Here is a 16851-nt window from a genome sequence, read left to right on the forward strand (position 1 = left end):
ACATTTCTATGCCTGTGACAATATATATATATATATATATATATATATATATATATATATATATATATATATATATATATATATATATAGACAGAATAGCAGCACAGTCGCGAGGTCCTATGAAGCAGCATCACCGGGTAAATTTATCGACAGCAATACATTAGCAGTATTGCTCAGGCTCATTTTAGAGCTCAATAACTTTCTATTTGAAGGGCAACGCTATGTCCAAGTTAGCGGCACGTCAATGGGGACGCGTATCGGACCCAACTACGCCAATATATTCATGGGTCAGCTTGAAAGTGAATTTTTGCGAACCCGCGCGCTGGAACCTTTTTATTTTAAACGTTACATCGATGACATTTTCCTTAGTTGACCACATGGTGAACAGGAGTTGCTTTCCTTCATATCTGACTTTAATGATGCCCATCCATCAATATAATTTTCTCACACATATTCCACATCAACGCTTAGTTTTCTTGAGGCAAGCATTTCGGTTGTAAATGATAAGCTATCCACTGCTCTATACAGGAAGCCTACTGACCGACAACAGTATTTGCACTTTGACAGTAGCGACGTGAAACATTGCAAAACTAGCATCCCTTACAGTCAGGCCTTACGCTTTAAAAGAATCTGCTCAGGGCAATCGTAGTTTCAAAAAAATTGCAGAACACTAAATGATGCTGGAGTCAAACAAATATATCTGCCACAATTAATTGATGACGCAATAAAACTTGCCGACATGCATAATCGTAGAACGCTGTTGTGTGTTGCTGAAAACTCGACTCACTCACTGCAGACAAACTTAGTCCTTACCCAATCTGCGTCAGTTCCGCGTGTTTCAAATGTGCTGAGAAAGCACCACAATATCCTAATGCAAAGTGAACTCTTAAGAACCATTTTCACCGAACAACCTAAAGCAGTTTATCGCAAAGCTAAAAACATTCGAGACATACTTTCATCGTCATCATCATCGAAAGCAGACAGTCCTGACATAATCGGGTGCCATCCTTGCCAAAAATCGTGATGCAAAGTATGCCCACACATGCGCACATGCCAACAAGTCACCAGTGCTGGTTCCAAATTCTCCTTTGGCGATCTCGGCTGCGAGATTGCCAAAGGAGAATTTGGCAATCTCGCAATCGAACAGGCAATCTCGACTGCGATTCTAAGAACGTGATATACATGATAGAATGTGCGCTATGTGAAATACAGTACATTGGTCAAACAGAAGGGCCTTTTAGACTGCGTTTTAACAACCATAAATCTCATGCTAACACCTTGCCCCACTTGCCCATTTCAAGACACGTGCACCTCCCTGACCACTCTTTTGAAGATCTACAGGTGACATTACTCGGATCTGGTTTCCGCACAAGTTATGATAGAGAAGCCCGTGAATCATTCCTCATCTATAAGTTCGACGCCGTCGCATCTGGTCTAAATGAAAACGTAGGAAAACTTAGTTGCCTATCTCCGTAACCTGTATCACCCTGTCCTTTTGTTCTCTGCGTTGCTCAGCAAGTCGCACTACATTGCCTGTATCGGTTGGTTACGTAGCAGCTTTGTAACGTCTTTTATATAGCTTTTTGTGATTTTTTGTTATTGTATTATTATTTTTTCTTCTTTTCCCCTTGCTATTACCGGTCGGACTACTCTTCAAGTTATGTGCTTTATCTATTATGCGTTTTATCTGTCATTTGTAAACAATGTGCTTGCGCATGGAAACGATATCTTTTTACTCGTGTATCAGGTGCCCTTCAAATTGTGTGACTTGCATTTATATATGCCCATATATCGCCTTTCATGCTGGTTTTCAATATTTCTATCTTATTGATATGCACATGTATATAAACAGCACTCGTGCCATGAACTGCATTCTGATGAAGGCCGGCCTGCGGCTAAAACGTCATAAAATCACTTCTTACGTGCGTCTTCTTCACTACGGACACACACACACACACACACACACACACACACACACACACACACGCAAACACGCACACACGCACACGCACACATATATATATATATATATATATATATATATATATATATATATATATATATATATATATATATATATATATATATATATATATATATATATGTAACGGATGAGACGTGGCGTCAGTCAGAACACCAGTTTATTCTGACCCTTCGTCTTCCTCATCTTCCTTCTCCACCTTCACCTGTGAAGCGTCACACGTTTCCCCCTCCCCCCGAGAGAGTGTCAACTTATTGGGACAATAGTAGTGACGCAGTTTGTTGACGTGCACAATGTCAGTAGTTCTGCTTAACGGAGCTACGCATCGGTCGATCTCATAGTTCACAGGAGAGACTCTGCGAAGAATTGTGTAAGGTCCTTTCATGACTGAACTGAGTTTGCCTTTGTTCGGGTGCCAAGATGTTTCGTAGAGGACCAATTCACCAGGTTTGAGATCTTGTGGTAGGAATTTTTCGTCGTAGATTATTTTGTTCTTCTCATGATAGGCAAGCGTGTTCTCGATTGCGTTTTTCCTTGCTTCTTGCGCACTCTCCATTGGTGAGTCTAAAATTGTGTCGTATGAAGGAATTCCATAGATTAGGTACGATGGTGGATATCGTGTAACTTCATGTGGGGTTCTGTTGTATTCATCGACGACATCCGAAATATGTTTGACCCAAGACTTCTGTGGCTACTCATTCATTTTGCACTTTAACCGGGTTACAATAGTCTGATTTGTACGTTCGTTCATGCCATTACATTGAGGGTGTTGGGAGGATGTGAACAATTGGTGGACGCCATTGCGTTTTAGAAACTGCTTGAATTTTTCAGCTGTGAAAGCTGGTCCACGATCAGATAGGAACTTCTTGGGTTTTCCTGCTGCAAAGATGGTGGTGATGCACGAAATGTATGCGTCACAAGTTTCGTTCTTGTGGGAAAACGCCCAGACATACCGCGTAGCGTGGTCGATTGCCAAGTGAATAAACTTCTTTGTCGAGCCATATCCTGAAAAGCCACCTATAGTGTCCATTGCTAAAAGATCAAAGGGTCGTTCTGCAGGTGGTAGTGACTGGAGAGATCCGCATCTCTTGGTTTTCGGCTTCTTGCAACGCTGACATATGTCACAGTGGCGGACGTAGGATGAAACGTCTGTGGAGATTTCCAGCCAATAGTAGGATGATGACAACAAGCCCAGAGTTTTCTTTACTCTGACGTGTCCGAACTGACAGTGTGCTTTCTGCAGAAGGACCAGGCGAAGCTTGAGAGGAACGTACACTTTGCGAATTCCTTTACGTGTCACGATAGTGACCCCGTTTTCTGTTGTGTACTTGCAGCGAGGGCGGTCATCCTGCTAAGTTTGAAGTTCTGGTAATGGAAGGAGTTGAACCACAGGGCTTCGCGAAAATGCGTCCACCTCGATGTTTTCGCTGCCTTTTTGATGTCGAATGTTAACGTCTTACATCGACAGCTTCAAAGACCATCGAAAGAGCCAGCCATGTGGGCTTTTTATGTTTCTGAGCCATTGTGAAGCAGCATGATCGGTGACAACAGTGAATGGTCGTCCATGTAGGTAGCAGTGCCACTTGTCAACAGCGTCAATTATAGCGAGGCATTCGAGCTCTGTAATGGCATAATTTAATTCGTGCGTGAGTAGCTTACGCGAGTGATAGGCAACGGGGTGTTCTTTACCATCATGATCTCTTTGCTTCAGAACTGCACCTACGCCTACGTTAGATGCGTCGCAATAAAGAATGCACGGTTTCTCGCAAAAAAAAAAAATTCGTAAAATGGGTTCTTTGGTCAGACAGTATATCATGTTCTCAAAGGCTTGTTCACATGAGGAATCCCATTCTCATGGTGTGTCCTTCTTCAACAGCTTCGTAAGTGGGAAAACTACGTCCCTGAAGTGCGGTATAAACTGGTGGTAAACGTTGGTGGTTCCTAAAAAACGCTGAAGCTCTTTCTGGGATTTCGGTCTTGGGAATCGCAATACAGCTTCTATGTTTCTTCGTATAGGCGACACTGTACCGTGCGTCACTCTGTGACCCAGATATTCAATAGAATCTTGGGCAAAATGGCATTTCTTCAATTTAGGTTTTATATTCTCCATTTTTAGGGCATGCAATAGAGCTTGGAGGTGCTGTAGGTGCTCAGTAAATGTGTCGGAGAAGACTACGATATCATAAAAATAATTAACGACATTCTTTAAGTTATGTTTTCTAATAACTGATTTCACAGCTCTTTCGAATGTAGCAGGAGCATTTCTCAAACCGAAAGGCATAACAAGCCACTCATAATGGCCATTCGGCGTTACAAAAGCTGTTTTTGGGATGTCCTCTGGGTTCATTTTGACATGCCAATAGCCTGATGTCCAGTGTCGAAAAATATTTCAATTTTCCCAGGTAGTCTAGAACATCGTCTATACGCGGAATAGGTTGGCAGTCAGGCACAGTGACAGAGTTAAGCTTTCGATAATCAATGCATAAACGTGTGCGTCCTCCACCTTTTTTCTCTGCAAGAATGACTGGAGCCGCGTATGGGGAAAAAGATGGACGCACTACACCTTGCTTGAGAAGTAAGTCCACTTGCTTGACAATTTCCTCTTTGTATGCCAGGGAGCATCGATACGGTTGTCTGTGGATAGGCACGTTGTTGCTGAGGGCAATGCAGTGTCGTTCATTCGCGATACATCTGAAGTCCATCTGAGATTTGAGAAAATGTCTTCGTAATTGTGAAGCACCTCTCTCAAAGCAGCTTGTTGCAATGGTGGAAGATGCGTAACATCAACGGCTTGGAGAGGGGTCGTATGGGCGCTGAAGACACACTTTTGTGTTTGAAAGGAATTCTGTAAAGCTTTGTTGTCTTGAAGCAAAGTCATCGTGTTTAAATCCAGTGACAGGTTGAAAAAGGAGGCGTTGTCCAGGCCTAGCAAGAATTCAGTCTTCATGCCTGGTAGAACGTGTGCTTGGACTGCCCGCTTTAACTTTCCTATTTCCAACTGTATGTGTACGCGGCCCAAAGTTTTTGTGGTTGAGGTGACTTGTTGGACACTAATGCATGAATCCTTGAGCAACTGCAGCTTGAGTTTTTTGAACACAACTTCATTGATACAGGTAATGGTCACTCCTGTATCCAGAATTGCGTTCACCATGTGTCCGTTCACAAGTGCACCAAAACGTATTAATGAGCCTTTGGGCCGCCCTCTTCGTTTCCCTGGTGGTCAATTAGAGCAGACACCATTTCACGAGGAGGGCACTCATTGTGCCAGTGAAACTGATTCGGCAAACCAGCGGATGCACAATGTCGGCACTCACTGTGAGGGGTGCGCATCGATCCTGCAGGGAGCCATGGTCGCGTAGAATGAGGCTCTCGACGCATGAGCTGCCGTTTTGACGTGTGTTGGGAAGCATCTCTCTGGACAGAGTCTTCCGCTTGAAGCGCAGCAGCAAGCCACTTGGCCGGGGTGGTGAGCGTCAATCCAGCGAGGTGTCTTTTGATCTCTTCAGGTACATCATCGGTCAATCCTGATACTATGTGAACGTCTTTTAAGTCTGCGAGGCGACCAAGGTGTGTCTTCTCTTCGCAGTAGTGCCTGATGCGCTGTTTTTTTTTGAGCCTGCAGGGTATGAATTGGCGGAAAGGGTCGCTAACAGGTGCAGAAAATCGTGATATCATGCTTGTTTTGATGCCTTCTCACGTATCTTCTGCGTCGAAAATCTCGGTGAGGTACCAACGGAATGCCTCACCTTCCAGGTACTCGCTGATGCAGTCGATGCGATATCGTTTGGACCAGCTGACGTTGCTCGCCTTCGTTTCGAAGAGGTGCAACCACTTGTCATCAGGGTCGTCGTCTTCAGTTCCAGTGTACTTAGGCAGGCTGATAATCTTCTTTGGTGGGCTCATGATGTTGCTGCGGTAGATCCTGTCGACTTAGTGTAACGGAAGAGACATGGTGTCAGTCAGAACACCAGTTTATTCTGACCCTTCGTCTTCCTCATCTTCCTTCCCCACCTTCACCTGTGAAGCGTCACACACACACACACACACATATATATATATATATATATATATATATATATATATATATATATATATATATATATATATATATATATATATATATATATATATATATATATATTGTCACGAGGTTGTGATACACGCAGCACTTGAGAGGAAGCACGCAGGAGTCAGGGCGGTGTCAGGCGAACTGTTTATTGGGCGAACTTGTGCCCAGCAAAACGGGGCCAAACACAACTCATAGCAACAGCGGCGTGAACAGTCGTCGGCCGACGGAAAAAAAGAAAAGACCCCCAGTGGCGCACTGCGCCGGCTTTTTATACACGCGTCGTAACGCGTTTCAGAGTGGCATACAAGATAAACGCGGCCTGCGTTGCGCTTAACAGAAAGTGATAGCGTCTTCCTTCGTAAACCAAAAGAACCGCACGTGTCAGTCTTTTTATACACGCGTCGTAACGCGTTCCAGAGTGGCATACAAGATAAACGCGGCCTGCGTTGCGCTTAACAGAAAGTGATAGCGTCTTCCTTCGTAAACCAAAAGAACCGCACGTGTCACTAGCCCCCTCTGAAAAAGCATCGTCCCGATGCTAAAGACAGAACATAAGAGAGAGTACATGCAATAAATTACATTAACAATGCGTCACAGCTAATCAGCGCGCGTAATAAGGTTTAAGTCGCACCACGTGTACGACTTCGGGGTCGTGCACGGCGTCGTTGGGATGACGTTAAGCCATCGGGCACGACCTCATAGTCCAGTTCACCACGACGTCGGACTACCTTGTAGGGTCCAAAGTAGCGTCGCAGGAGCTTCTCAGACAATCCCCGTCGTCGTATTGGCGTCCAGACCCAGACAAGGTCGCCGGGTTGGTATTCGGTGTGGTGTCGTCGAAGGTTGTAGTGGCGCCTGTCGACCGTCTGTTGGCTCTTGATACGCAGGCGGGCTAGCTGTCGAGCTTCTTCAGCGCGATCCAGGTAGCTGGCGACATCGAGGTCTTCTTCGTCGGTGCCGACCGGTAGCATGGCGTCAAGCGTCGTTGTTGGGCTCCGTCCGTAGACGAGCTTGTATGGAGCAAACTGCGTCGTTTCCTGCACGGCCGTGTTGTACGCGAAGGTTACATACGGGAGTATGGCGTCCCACGTCTTGTGCTCGACGTCCACGTACATGGCCAGCATGTCGGCGATGTCGCGAGTCAACGCTTCGAACCTGGGACGACTTCCGCGTTGCTTTCCTGCGCACCTTTGCAAGCGTCGTGCGAAAGGAAAGAGCCGCAGCACTGCTTGAAACTCGGGTGCAGCTCCCCAACGAAAACGTAACGATCTTTACGGAGGAGATGACGCGACTTTTCCGCCACGCCGACGCCGACATGTCTGAGGACAAGAAGGTTCGCCTGCTTATGCGAGGAGTGAAGCAGGAGCTCTTCGCCGGACTGATCAGAACCCCGCCAAAGACGGTACAAGAGTTCCTCTCCGAGGCTACCACCATCGAGAAGACTCTTGAAATGCGGACCAGCCAATACGATCGGCGCATGTCGCCAGACGTCGCAGAAGTCCGAGGACTCTGCCCCGACGACCTGCGCGAGACCATACGCGCTATTGTTCGTGAAGAACTGCGCCGCATGTTGCCATCGTCTCAGCCCCAAGTTGCCTCTCTCGAAGACGTAGTCCGCGAGGAACTACAGCGCTCACTGAGCGTTCCTGAACGGCCACAGCCCCAACCGGAGGCGATGACCTACGCCGCTACTGCACGACGACCTGTCGCCGCTCCTTGCCAACACCAGGACCCAACGTCTCCGCAGTTTCGTCGCCAGCCACCGCCGCCACCCCCGACGCCTTCCCGCTCGCCAGTAATCCAGCGTACGGGGATCGATACCCCGCACCTCCACCAGATGTCACGAGGTTGTGATACACGCAGCACTTGAGAGGAAGCACGCAGGAGTCAGGGCGGTGTCAGGCGAACTGTTTATTGGGCGAACTTGTGCCCAGCAAAACGGGGCCAAACACAACTCATAGCAACAGCGGCGTGAACAGTCGTCGGCCGACGGAAAAAAAGAAAAGACCCCCAGTGGCGCACTGCGCCGGCTTTTTATACACGCGTCGTAACGCGTTTCAGAGTGGCATACAAGATAAACGCGGCCTGCGTTGCGCTTAACAGAAAGTGATAGCGTCTTCCTTCGTAAACCAAAAGAACCGCACGTGTCAGTCTTTTTATACACGCGTCGTAACGCGTTCCAGAGTGGCATACAAGATAAACGCGGCCTGCGTTGCGCTTAACAGAAAGTGATAGCGTCTTCCTTCGTAAACCAAAAGAACCGCACGTGTCAATATATATATATTTATATATATATGTGTGTGTGTATACATGCGCTCTACACATAACAAACTGCCACCAGTGGTCACACTCGACGTACAGCCCTAAGTACGCTCTTCTCATCAACGCCGTCACTACGCACTAGCCTTGTGGTGGTCATTTACTGTGGCCGCGCCGCAGAAAACTTCGTTACTTAGCAAGTGCATGTTTATTGCCATTATATTGCTAATAAAATGCTAGCCTTGCTTCGTAAAACATTTGAACATGTTGCTATCGCATTCATTGCTTCGTGCTTTCGGCGAAGCTGTTACGTTTTAAAGATTTACAAGGATAGTGTAAACTTTTGCCACTTTTAAAATTTTTTTTCAATTCACTTTCCTTCCACCCCCCGGCTCCACGTTTCCCAACCGCTCGGGCCCCCTCACTGCGGCAGAGTATGTGACAAGCGTGCCGCAACTCATTCCTGCTATTCCTTGTTTTCCGGAAGGCGGTTGAGACTAAGTGAAAGTTAGTAGAGCTCTGAACAGTCAATTTTGCCCGGTAGCGTGAAAAATGGTCTCAAAACGCACCTGAAAGCGTAAATTAGGGTAAATAGCAGTCATACAAGCACCAATTTTGCAAACAGGTATTTATAGGCATTTAGCCACAAACGCAAAACATAGGCTGTTCACTAAAACTCTTGCCAATCTATGAGTAGGGCGAGCGCAACGCAACTAAATCTACTTTCTAATAATGACTTTAATCCCTTTGACACATCTAATAAAGATATTGAACGTTACTCTATGGGTCAAATCCCCACAGAATGACAGAACACGCAGGGTCGAATTTACGCCCGGATTTACGTATTTCTGTTGTGTTAAGCGATATTTTAGGCAATTTGTTTTTTAGCTAAAGTATCGCTATTGCCTGTTTTAGCTATTGCATTATTTTCAACTTTGATTATCTGTAGCATTTTGAGTTTTCGATTACATTTTTATTTGTGAATGTTCACTGCACTGCCATGTACGACGGTGTCGGCGTCCTTGTCAAGCCGCTTGAGTGGCTTTTAATTCCCTCTCCTTTTTTGACAAAGAGAATAATTATGAAATTCAACTTCACCTTCAATGAACAAAATATTTTATTGCCTAAAGTCTGATTTTTACTGTTATTTATATCATGTTTGGGGGGTAACACCGCATATAGCATTCTTTTTATCTACACCTTGTGTGGGTCTTGGTTCATGTTAGTTCACTAATACCTGCTAAAACTCAGTAATGTCATGATCTTAAAAAAGGCTCGTGTTTTACATGAGTGCGCCTCGTTTGCAGACGGTCCTATCACGTTCCTCGGCTTTTCTCCATCGTGCCACTCAAGGCCTGGTGCAGTTTCGTGATGTCACCATCGCGTTGCCTCCCCATTGGCCACCAGCTGAGCACGGCGACACACTGGCCTCAGTCCGTGCGAATGCGCCCATCCGCATTGTGAGCAACGAGGAAGCGCAATGGCCGCGCACCGTTCAGCCGCGTTCATGTGGCCAACCGGGCGAGTACACGCTGCTGCCCGCCGACGCTCTCCGTAACGCCCAAGCAGGTGAGTGCTCACCGACATCACGAAGCCCTCCGCCCGCCAAAGGGCGGCGTCATCGAGTAAAGGAGAAGCTTGAGGTTTAAGCGAAAATTAGGTTTTAGGGGCGAAGCTCCTTAGGGCGTGGGCTGTGCGTCCCCTGTAGCCTGTATGTAGCCACCTCTAGTTTAGTTCTTGCAGTGTTCACTAGATGGCGGTACCGTCCCCTGTATGTAGCCACCTCTAGTTTAGTTCTTGCAGTGTTCACTAGATGGCGGTACCGTCTCCTGTATGTAGCCACCTCTCGTTTAGTTCTTGTAGTGTTTACTAGATGGTGGTACTTGTAGCTGATGATGAAAAGATGCAAGATGTTATAAACTAGAAAGCGGTACTTGTAGTTGATGAAAGACGCGAGATCTTATGAAATAGGAATGATGTCACATATGGCGCGTGTCATTGGTTGAAGGCAATCGTTCGATTTAGTGCTAGGGGGAGCGCTAGGGGGAGCGTTGTAATAAAATCCGTTCGCTGTTGGCGCGTGCTCGGAGTCGCCGGATGGATAAGGCTGCACAGCGGAGAGAGCCCAAGGCGGCAGCAGCGCGCGCTCGCAGACAGAATCCCGATGTGCGAGCGCGCGAGGCAAGGGACATCGCAAGCCATCCATCGTCTAAGAACAAATAAAAGTTGATTTGTGTATATACACACACAGCGTTTCTCACGTCTTTACATGATGATCGACTGGGCGAATTACACGGAAGATTCACAGTTTACCGATGAATCCCTCCGGAGCTTCGCCAATTCATCATCATTCACCCCGTGAATATGCAGTAATTTTTTTTATAACTCACGAGGCGATTATTTGTCGAAATCATTACCTGCGAAGCATTTTTTACATACTGCAAGCACTTTTAGCATCTATCTATCTATCTATCTATCTATCTATCTATCTATCTATCTATCTATCTATCTATCTATCTATCTATCTATCTATCTATCTATCTATCTATCTATCTATCTATCTATCTATCTATCTATCTATCTATCTATCTATCTATCTATCTATCTATCTATCTATCTATCTATCTATCTATCTATCTATCTATCTATCTATCTATCTATCTATCTATCTATCTATCTATCTATCTATCTATCTATCTATCTATCTATCTATCTATCTATCTATCTATCTGCACATGTGTGGACGCTTCCGTGATCAACCCCTTAACTTGGGGCAAACCAAAATTATTTTGTGAGGGTAACATGGTTTCACGAATATGATTAGCGGGTCATGACATGAATAATGCCACAATAACGTCGCGTACTAGTCACTTGCCTCCAGACACTGGCATATACCCACGTGCCAGTATATGCCACTGGTATGCGTGCATGTGCCACAGGTGATTGACAGTTCATATGTACCATTGATCGGCGAGAACACGCATGGGTATTTTTAATGTGTGAATGTTAAGAAAAAGCCACCATCGGGTGCGTTGAGCCGACGAATGTAAAGATGTCAGGGTTTCAGCAGGAATCAAACCTCGGCATTCTACTTGGCAGCAAAGTAATATATCCCAGAGCCACGCCAGGTCTTGCAACTGCTTTTCAAATAGACTTGAATGTAAAAATTCGACAGATGTCTCTCTGGTTGGGTATGAAAACGGGGAAATGATTTAGGCTCCAACCAAAAGTTTTTGAAAAAAAAAAACCCGTGTTTCGGAACCGACTTGGTTCCATCCTCAGGGGAACTGGGACTGCGTAGCAGCGGCGTCTTCAAAGCACTCGTGGGGTGGTTCATGAAATTCCCCCCCCCCCCCCCCTCTCTTTCTCTGTGTCGGCTTGCCGTGGAGCGCAGTCCATTTGTATACCGTGGGAACAATTCCGAGAGAGCGGTTGATCTTTTGGGCCGTTCGCATTATATGCCACCACTAAAGTATTAACCTTCTCCTGCAGTTAGCCTTGCTTTCATGCATGGCCACTGCTTCAAAATTTATCTGCTGCTCCAATGGATCAGCGTTCTCGGCAACTGCGCTGCGCTCTTTGTAGAGCTTCGGCACGTTATTGGCGTGTTGTTTGAGTAGTTCCGACAGGTTTTTTGTCTCGCCGACATAAGAAGAAGGGCACTCAGCGCACGCGATTTTGTAAACGACACCGGGGGTTCTTTCATTGTTGGACGGTCTTTCAGCTGGGGGAGGAGGTGGCCCAGCGTACACGAAGGCACTCGCGCGTTGCAAACCCATTCTTTTTTGAAGATCCGCGCCAACATCTTGCTGTTTCCTTGAACGTATGGGACCGGTACGCGTTTGGGAGGGCAGCCAAATAATACTTATTGGGGTTCTCGTATTCTCTGTTGCTCTGCGCGGCGGGTGGCGGCTCGAATGAAGTTTTTTGGATATCCTCTTTTTCTGAGGTCCACAAATACGCGGGCCTCTTCTTTCTTTCACTCCGTGTCATTTAAGCATATGTTCTTAGCCCTCTGGATTGATTGAATTATATGTGAGGTTTAGTGTCCGAAAACCACCACATGAATATGAGAGACGCCGTAGTGGAGGGCTCCAAAAATATAGACCACCTGTGGTTCTTCCACGTGCACCCAAATCTGAGCACATGAACCTACAACATTTCCGCCTTAATCGAAATCGCAGCGACCGCTGCCGGAATTCAATCCCGCGACCTGTGGGTCAGCAGCCGAGTACCTTAGCCACTAAACCACCGCGGCGGGCCTTAGCTTTCTGGAGTAGCATGGTCACAACCAATGCCTTGTGGCAGGTGGTGTGAGATGAATCATATTGAAAGTAGCGGCCGGTGTGCGTTGGCTTCCTGTGAACGGAGAACTTCAGGCCTTTGCGCTTTCTTGCCACCTGGAGGTCGAGAAAGGGCAGGCAGTGGGCACTTTCCCACTCGGCCGTGAATTATGTGGCTTGGGGCACGCAATTTAGATGTTGTCTGAAGTGTTCAATTTCAGACGTCTTCATGACGCAAAAGCAATCGTCCATATAACGAAGAGATAGCTAGGACAGAAGGGCGCAAGGACGGACGCACGGACGCGTGGACGGAAGCACGGACAGAGAGAGAAACAGACACACGTACGCACACACGAACCAATGCATGGATGGGCATATGGACGAACGGAAGGTTGGACGGATGATTGCATGGATATATGCACGGACGAACGCATGAACGCACATATGGACGCACGGGCGAACGGGTGCACGAACAGACAGAACAACGAACGCATAAACGAACGGATGACGGACGCTTTTCCCCACTCATCGCCAATGATGGCGTAGTTATGCTGCGATATTTTGTTGCAAGGCGTAACAAATTGTGCCCGTGCTGCTTGTCTTAGTCAATGTGTATGTTACGCAAAAATAGGCATAATATATAGCGTTTGCAGGAGATGTGTAACATTTACTCAACAATTACGACTCGCATGCAATTTGTGTAGACTCAAACTATGTGTCTGCCATTTCCCCCCCTCATGTGGGTAGTATTTTTCGTAATGATTCTTTGAATTGCAAAAATAAAATTCTGTGGCCATCACTGCAGACATGAGACAGCCAGCTATGACCACAAACATAATATGTACATAACTGCGCAAATATTTTGAAAAAAGTGTTTCGGGCGTAATCAACCGATAACCCTTAGTGTGCCACATAAAGTCGTGACACTGAGAGAAGTTCCTAAACACTCGCAACAATATAGTTTGTGTGAGCAAGGCACATTAAAAATAACCTTAGAATGAGAGTGTCTCGCATTTGTTCAAGGTATATTTGGCTGAAACGGGCCGGGCTGGAAATGGGCCAAACTTAAAAACACCGGGCCGGGCTCGGGTGGGCCGGAGCGTGAAATTTTCGGGCTGGGCCGGGCTCGGGCCGGAAAAATCCGCCCATGCAGTGCTCTATCCCAAACTGCTTCCTAAAACGCTAAGCCGAACCTGTAAGCAAATACTTGCGTCTTCTTTACAACAAATCTGTTTTAGAACAATGCCTACCAGCCGAATGAAAAATTGCAAAAATAGTGCCTGTCTATAAATATGGTAATAGATGTTGTCCGTCTAAGTAAAGGCCCATTTCGTTTATACGTACTTGCTGCAAAATATTGGTGCGTATTATAATAAAATCTATTACTTAGTTTGTTGAGAAAAACAATATTCTCTACCCCTATCAACATGGCTTCAGGGCTGACCTGTCTAACGTTACACAACTTGTAGAAACCTTGCATAATTTCGCTAAAAGAATAAATGACCAAGCACAAATAGACAACATTACTAAATGTTTCAAAGGCATTTGACCATGTCTGCCATGTGAAACTTCTTGAAGAAGAGAGAGATAAATATTCCAATGTAGAGCTGGAGAAGTTTGCCTGGGGCCACATTCACAAAACTCACTGACGAAAACATTTTAGCGCAAGAAAAAAATTGTTGCGTAAGTCGATTCACGAAACGAAAAAAACGTCGTAAGAGGCCATCGTTGTCACATCGGCCGCTGCAATAAAGCGCACTGTGACTGCCCGGGAATATGTCAACGATGTCCAAACAGTTTTTTGATCTATAATGTTGGAATTGAGAATAAAGTGAAATGAAAAATGAAATGAAAATGAAAATGATGGTGATGCAGTTGCTATGTTTGCCTACGTCACAGATAAGTGCTCGTAAGTGAATTTACAAAGCAAAATTTTGCGTGAAAACAGCGTTGCTAAGGAAAAATACTAAGAGTGGTCCGGACCACTATTAGGAACAATGTGGTTACTTAGAACCTGCCACCGCAGCGGTATACTTTGGTGCCCTGGCTGGTTTTGAGTTATCTCACGCCCATGAAGGGCTGGCTGATGACTGCTGGTGTGTTTTAATTCCTTTCGGCGCTTTGAGTTTCGTGTGTTGTTTTCTTTGTACGCAGTGGATGGTATTGACAACCACCAACGTCCAATAAGTTCGAAGTCACAGTAATAGAACAATCACATTGGGCGTCAAGAACGTAAAATCATGCATGTAAAGTTTGGTGGTTGGATCAAAACCAACGTGTGACGTGAATGGTCAGTGCATTCGAACGCGGCATGGCATATGATAAACCTTATTTGTTATGTTATTGTGTTGCGCCCCATCTCATAAACTAAAAGAACGACTCGATATCCTTGCCTAATTTGTAGAAATTTCCACCAAAGAGGTTAATGAGAGCACTTTCATGCACATTCTTGCACGCTACTGGAAATAATAAATGAGAGGAACTTTTTAGTGAGCGGTTCATAAAGCCTGTGCTTTAGTATACTTCGATTGGCTCTAACTGTCCGACGGGTGCGATATCTGAAATACAGCTGTATTTCAGAGATCGGTGATACAGTTCACGGTGGAACGAGAGCGAGACGGGGCGCTTCCGTTTCTCGATGTTTTAGTCAGACGACAAGGCGAGCGCATGACCTTTTCGGTGTATAGAAAGCCAACTCACACCGGCAGGTATTTGCATTTTGCGTCCTGTCATCCAACTGCCCACAAAGCTTCAGTGGTTTCGGCACTCCTTTCACGTGCACGAGTAATCTGCACGTCGGAAGGTGAGAGGAAGAAAGAAGAAAAGAGGATTGTCGCCGAGCTACGAAGGAATGGCTACACAGAAGCGTTCATCCGCCGGGCGGCACGCCGTTTGTCGAGACGACAACCACCGCACCGCGGAAAGACACCTGCAAGCGACACACCGCCCGACCCCCTTTCCGCCCTGGCCACACCACCGCACACGAGAGAAACGAAGACGACAAACAACCGCGTCGCCATTCCATATGTGCCGGGCATAAGTGAACAGCTCTCGAGAGTCCTAGGAAAAGCCGGGGTCACGGTAATCCATAAACCTGTTTCGACGCTCGCTCGCTTGCTACCACGGCCGAAAGACCGACCTCCGAGGGAGCTACACCCGGGCGTTGTCTACAAAGTGTCGTGTTCTGAGTGTCCAGCCAGCTACATAGGCGTGAGCAAGTGTTTCCCGGAAAGAATGCGCCAACACAAGAACGACGTCAGGAAGATAGAAGTGCAACGTAGCGCTCTGGCGGAGCACTGCGAGAAGCACGACCATAAAATTGACTTAGACGGCGCTTCTGTTATTGAAACAGAACGGAATTTGGGAAAGAGGCTCTTGCTCGAGTCTTGGCACATTCAGCATACGCCTGCCAACGTGAACCGCTCGCTGGGAACAATGCCTTCGGTGTACGTTCACGGTCTCCGAAACGTGGTGGAAAGGGAAAGCCGGAGCCGTGGTGAGAGAACACGACGCGACGACACTTCCATGACCAAGACAGTCACCCCCTGAGGAAGGGACCGAGTCGGTCTCGAAACGTCGGGCTCTATTTTTGAACTGTGGCTGGAGCAATTTCAATTTTCTAAGCTGTAGATACACTTTGGGACGATCTGGAATGACGCGTCGTTTGTAAACCGCAGCGTATTAGGGGTGTGCGTGATTACGCATGGAACTACAAAAAAACCAAACATTTTGACCTTCACTGTTCAGAAACCGATATGAATTGGATTAATATGGCAAGCAGTCGGGATAAAATGACCTTAGTAACTTTAAATGACACCGGAATTATGCAAACCCTCACGATTCTGGAGCAAACCTTGGCTTAATTTGTCCCAGCGACAATTACCAGCCGTTTAACTTGGCGCACAAACGTAATTCAAAGGTAGAGCGAGTGACTGAAATGTATTTTGTCCGACGCAGCGATCACTTGAGCTGGGAATAATTGCGTTGCGAAGGCCAATCCCCCGTCGCATGCTCTGATCTACGCAGATGACAAACGCGAGCGAACGACGGCTTGGCCGACAGGCACAGCTTGTGATTGGTTGTCAAGCAATACCTCAACATTAGCTCACTCCGTGACGTTGCCGAAACATTTCTTTCATCTGGCACGCCTGTTGTGATTGCCATACCAACCCCCTCGCACATAAGAGCAAATTTTGTGACGCCATGAAAAATGAGCAAGTACTTTCTAAGAGCTCTCTTACGTGATGCGCAGTTGTCGA

The 16851-nt window shown here is 46.4% G+C and overlaps 1 protein-coding gene across 1 annotated transcript in view; it reads left to right on the forward strand.

Annotated features, from left to right (window-relative positions):
* The window catches only part of LOC119159806 (calcium-activated chloride channel regulator 2-like), a 665495-nt gene that overhangs the window by 62026 nt on the left and 586618 nt on the right, over positions 1-16851 (forward strand). Inside the window, exon 3 of the mRNA XM_075888302.1 lies at positions 9617-9878. Coding sequence (XP_075744417.1) covers positions 9617-9878 — 262 coding nt within the window. The remainder of the gene's footprint in view (positions 1-9616; positions 9879-16851) is intronic.

The sequence above is a fragment of the Rhipicephalus microplus genome, chromosome 3 (assembly GCF_043290135.1).
Source record: "Rhipicephalus microplus isolate Deutch F79 chromosome 3, USDA_Rmic, whole genome shotgun sequence".
NCBI classification, from domain to species: domain Eukaryota; kingdom Metazoa; phylum Arthropoda; class Arachnida; order Ixodida; family Ixodidae; genus Rhipicephalus; species Rhipicephalus microplus.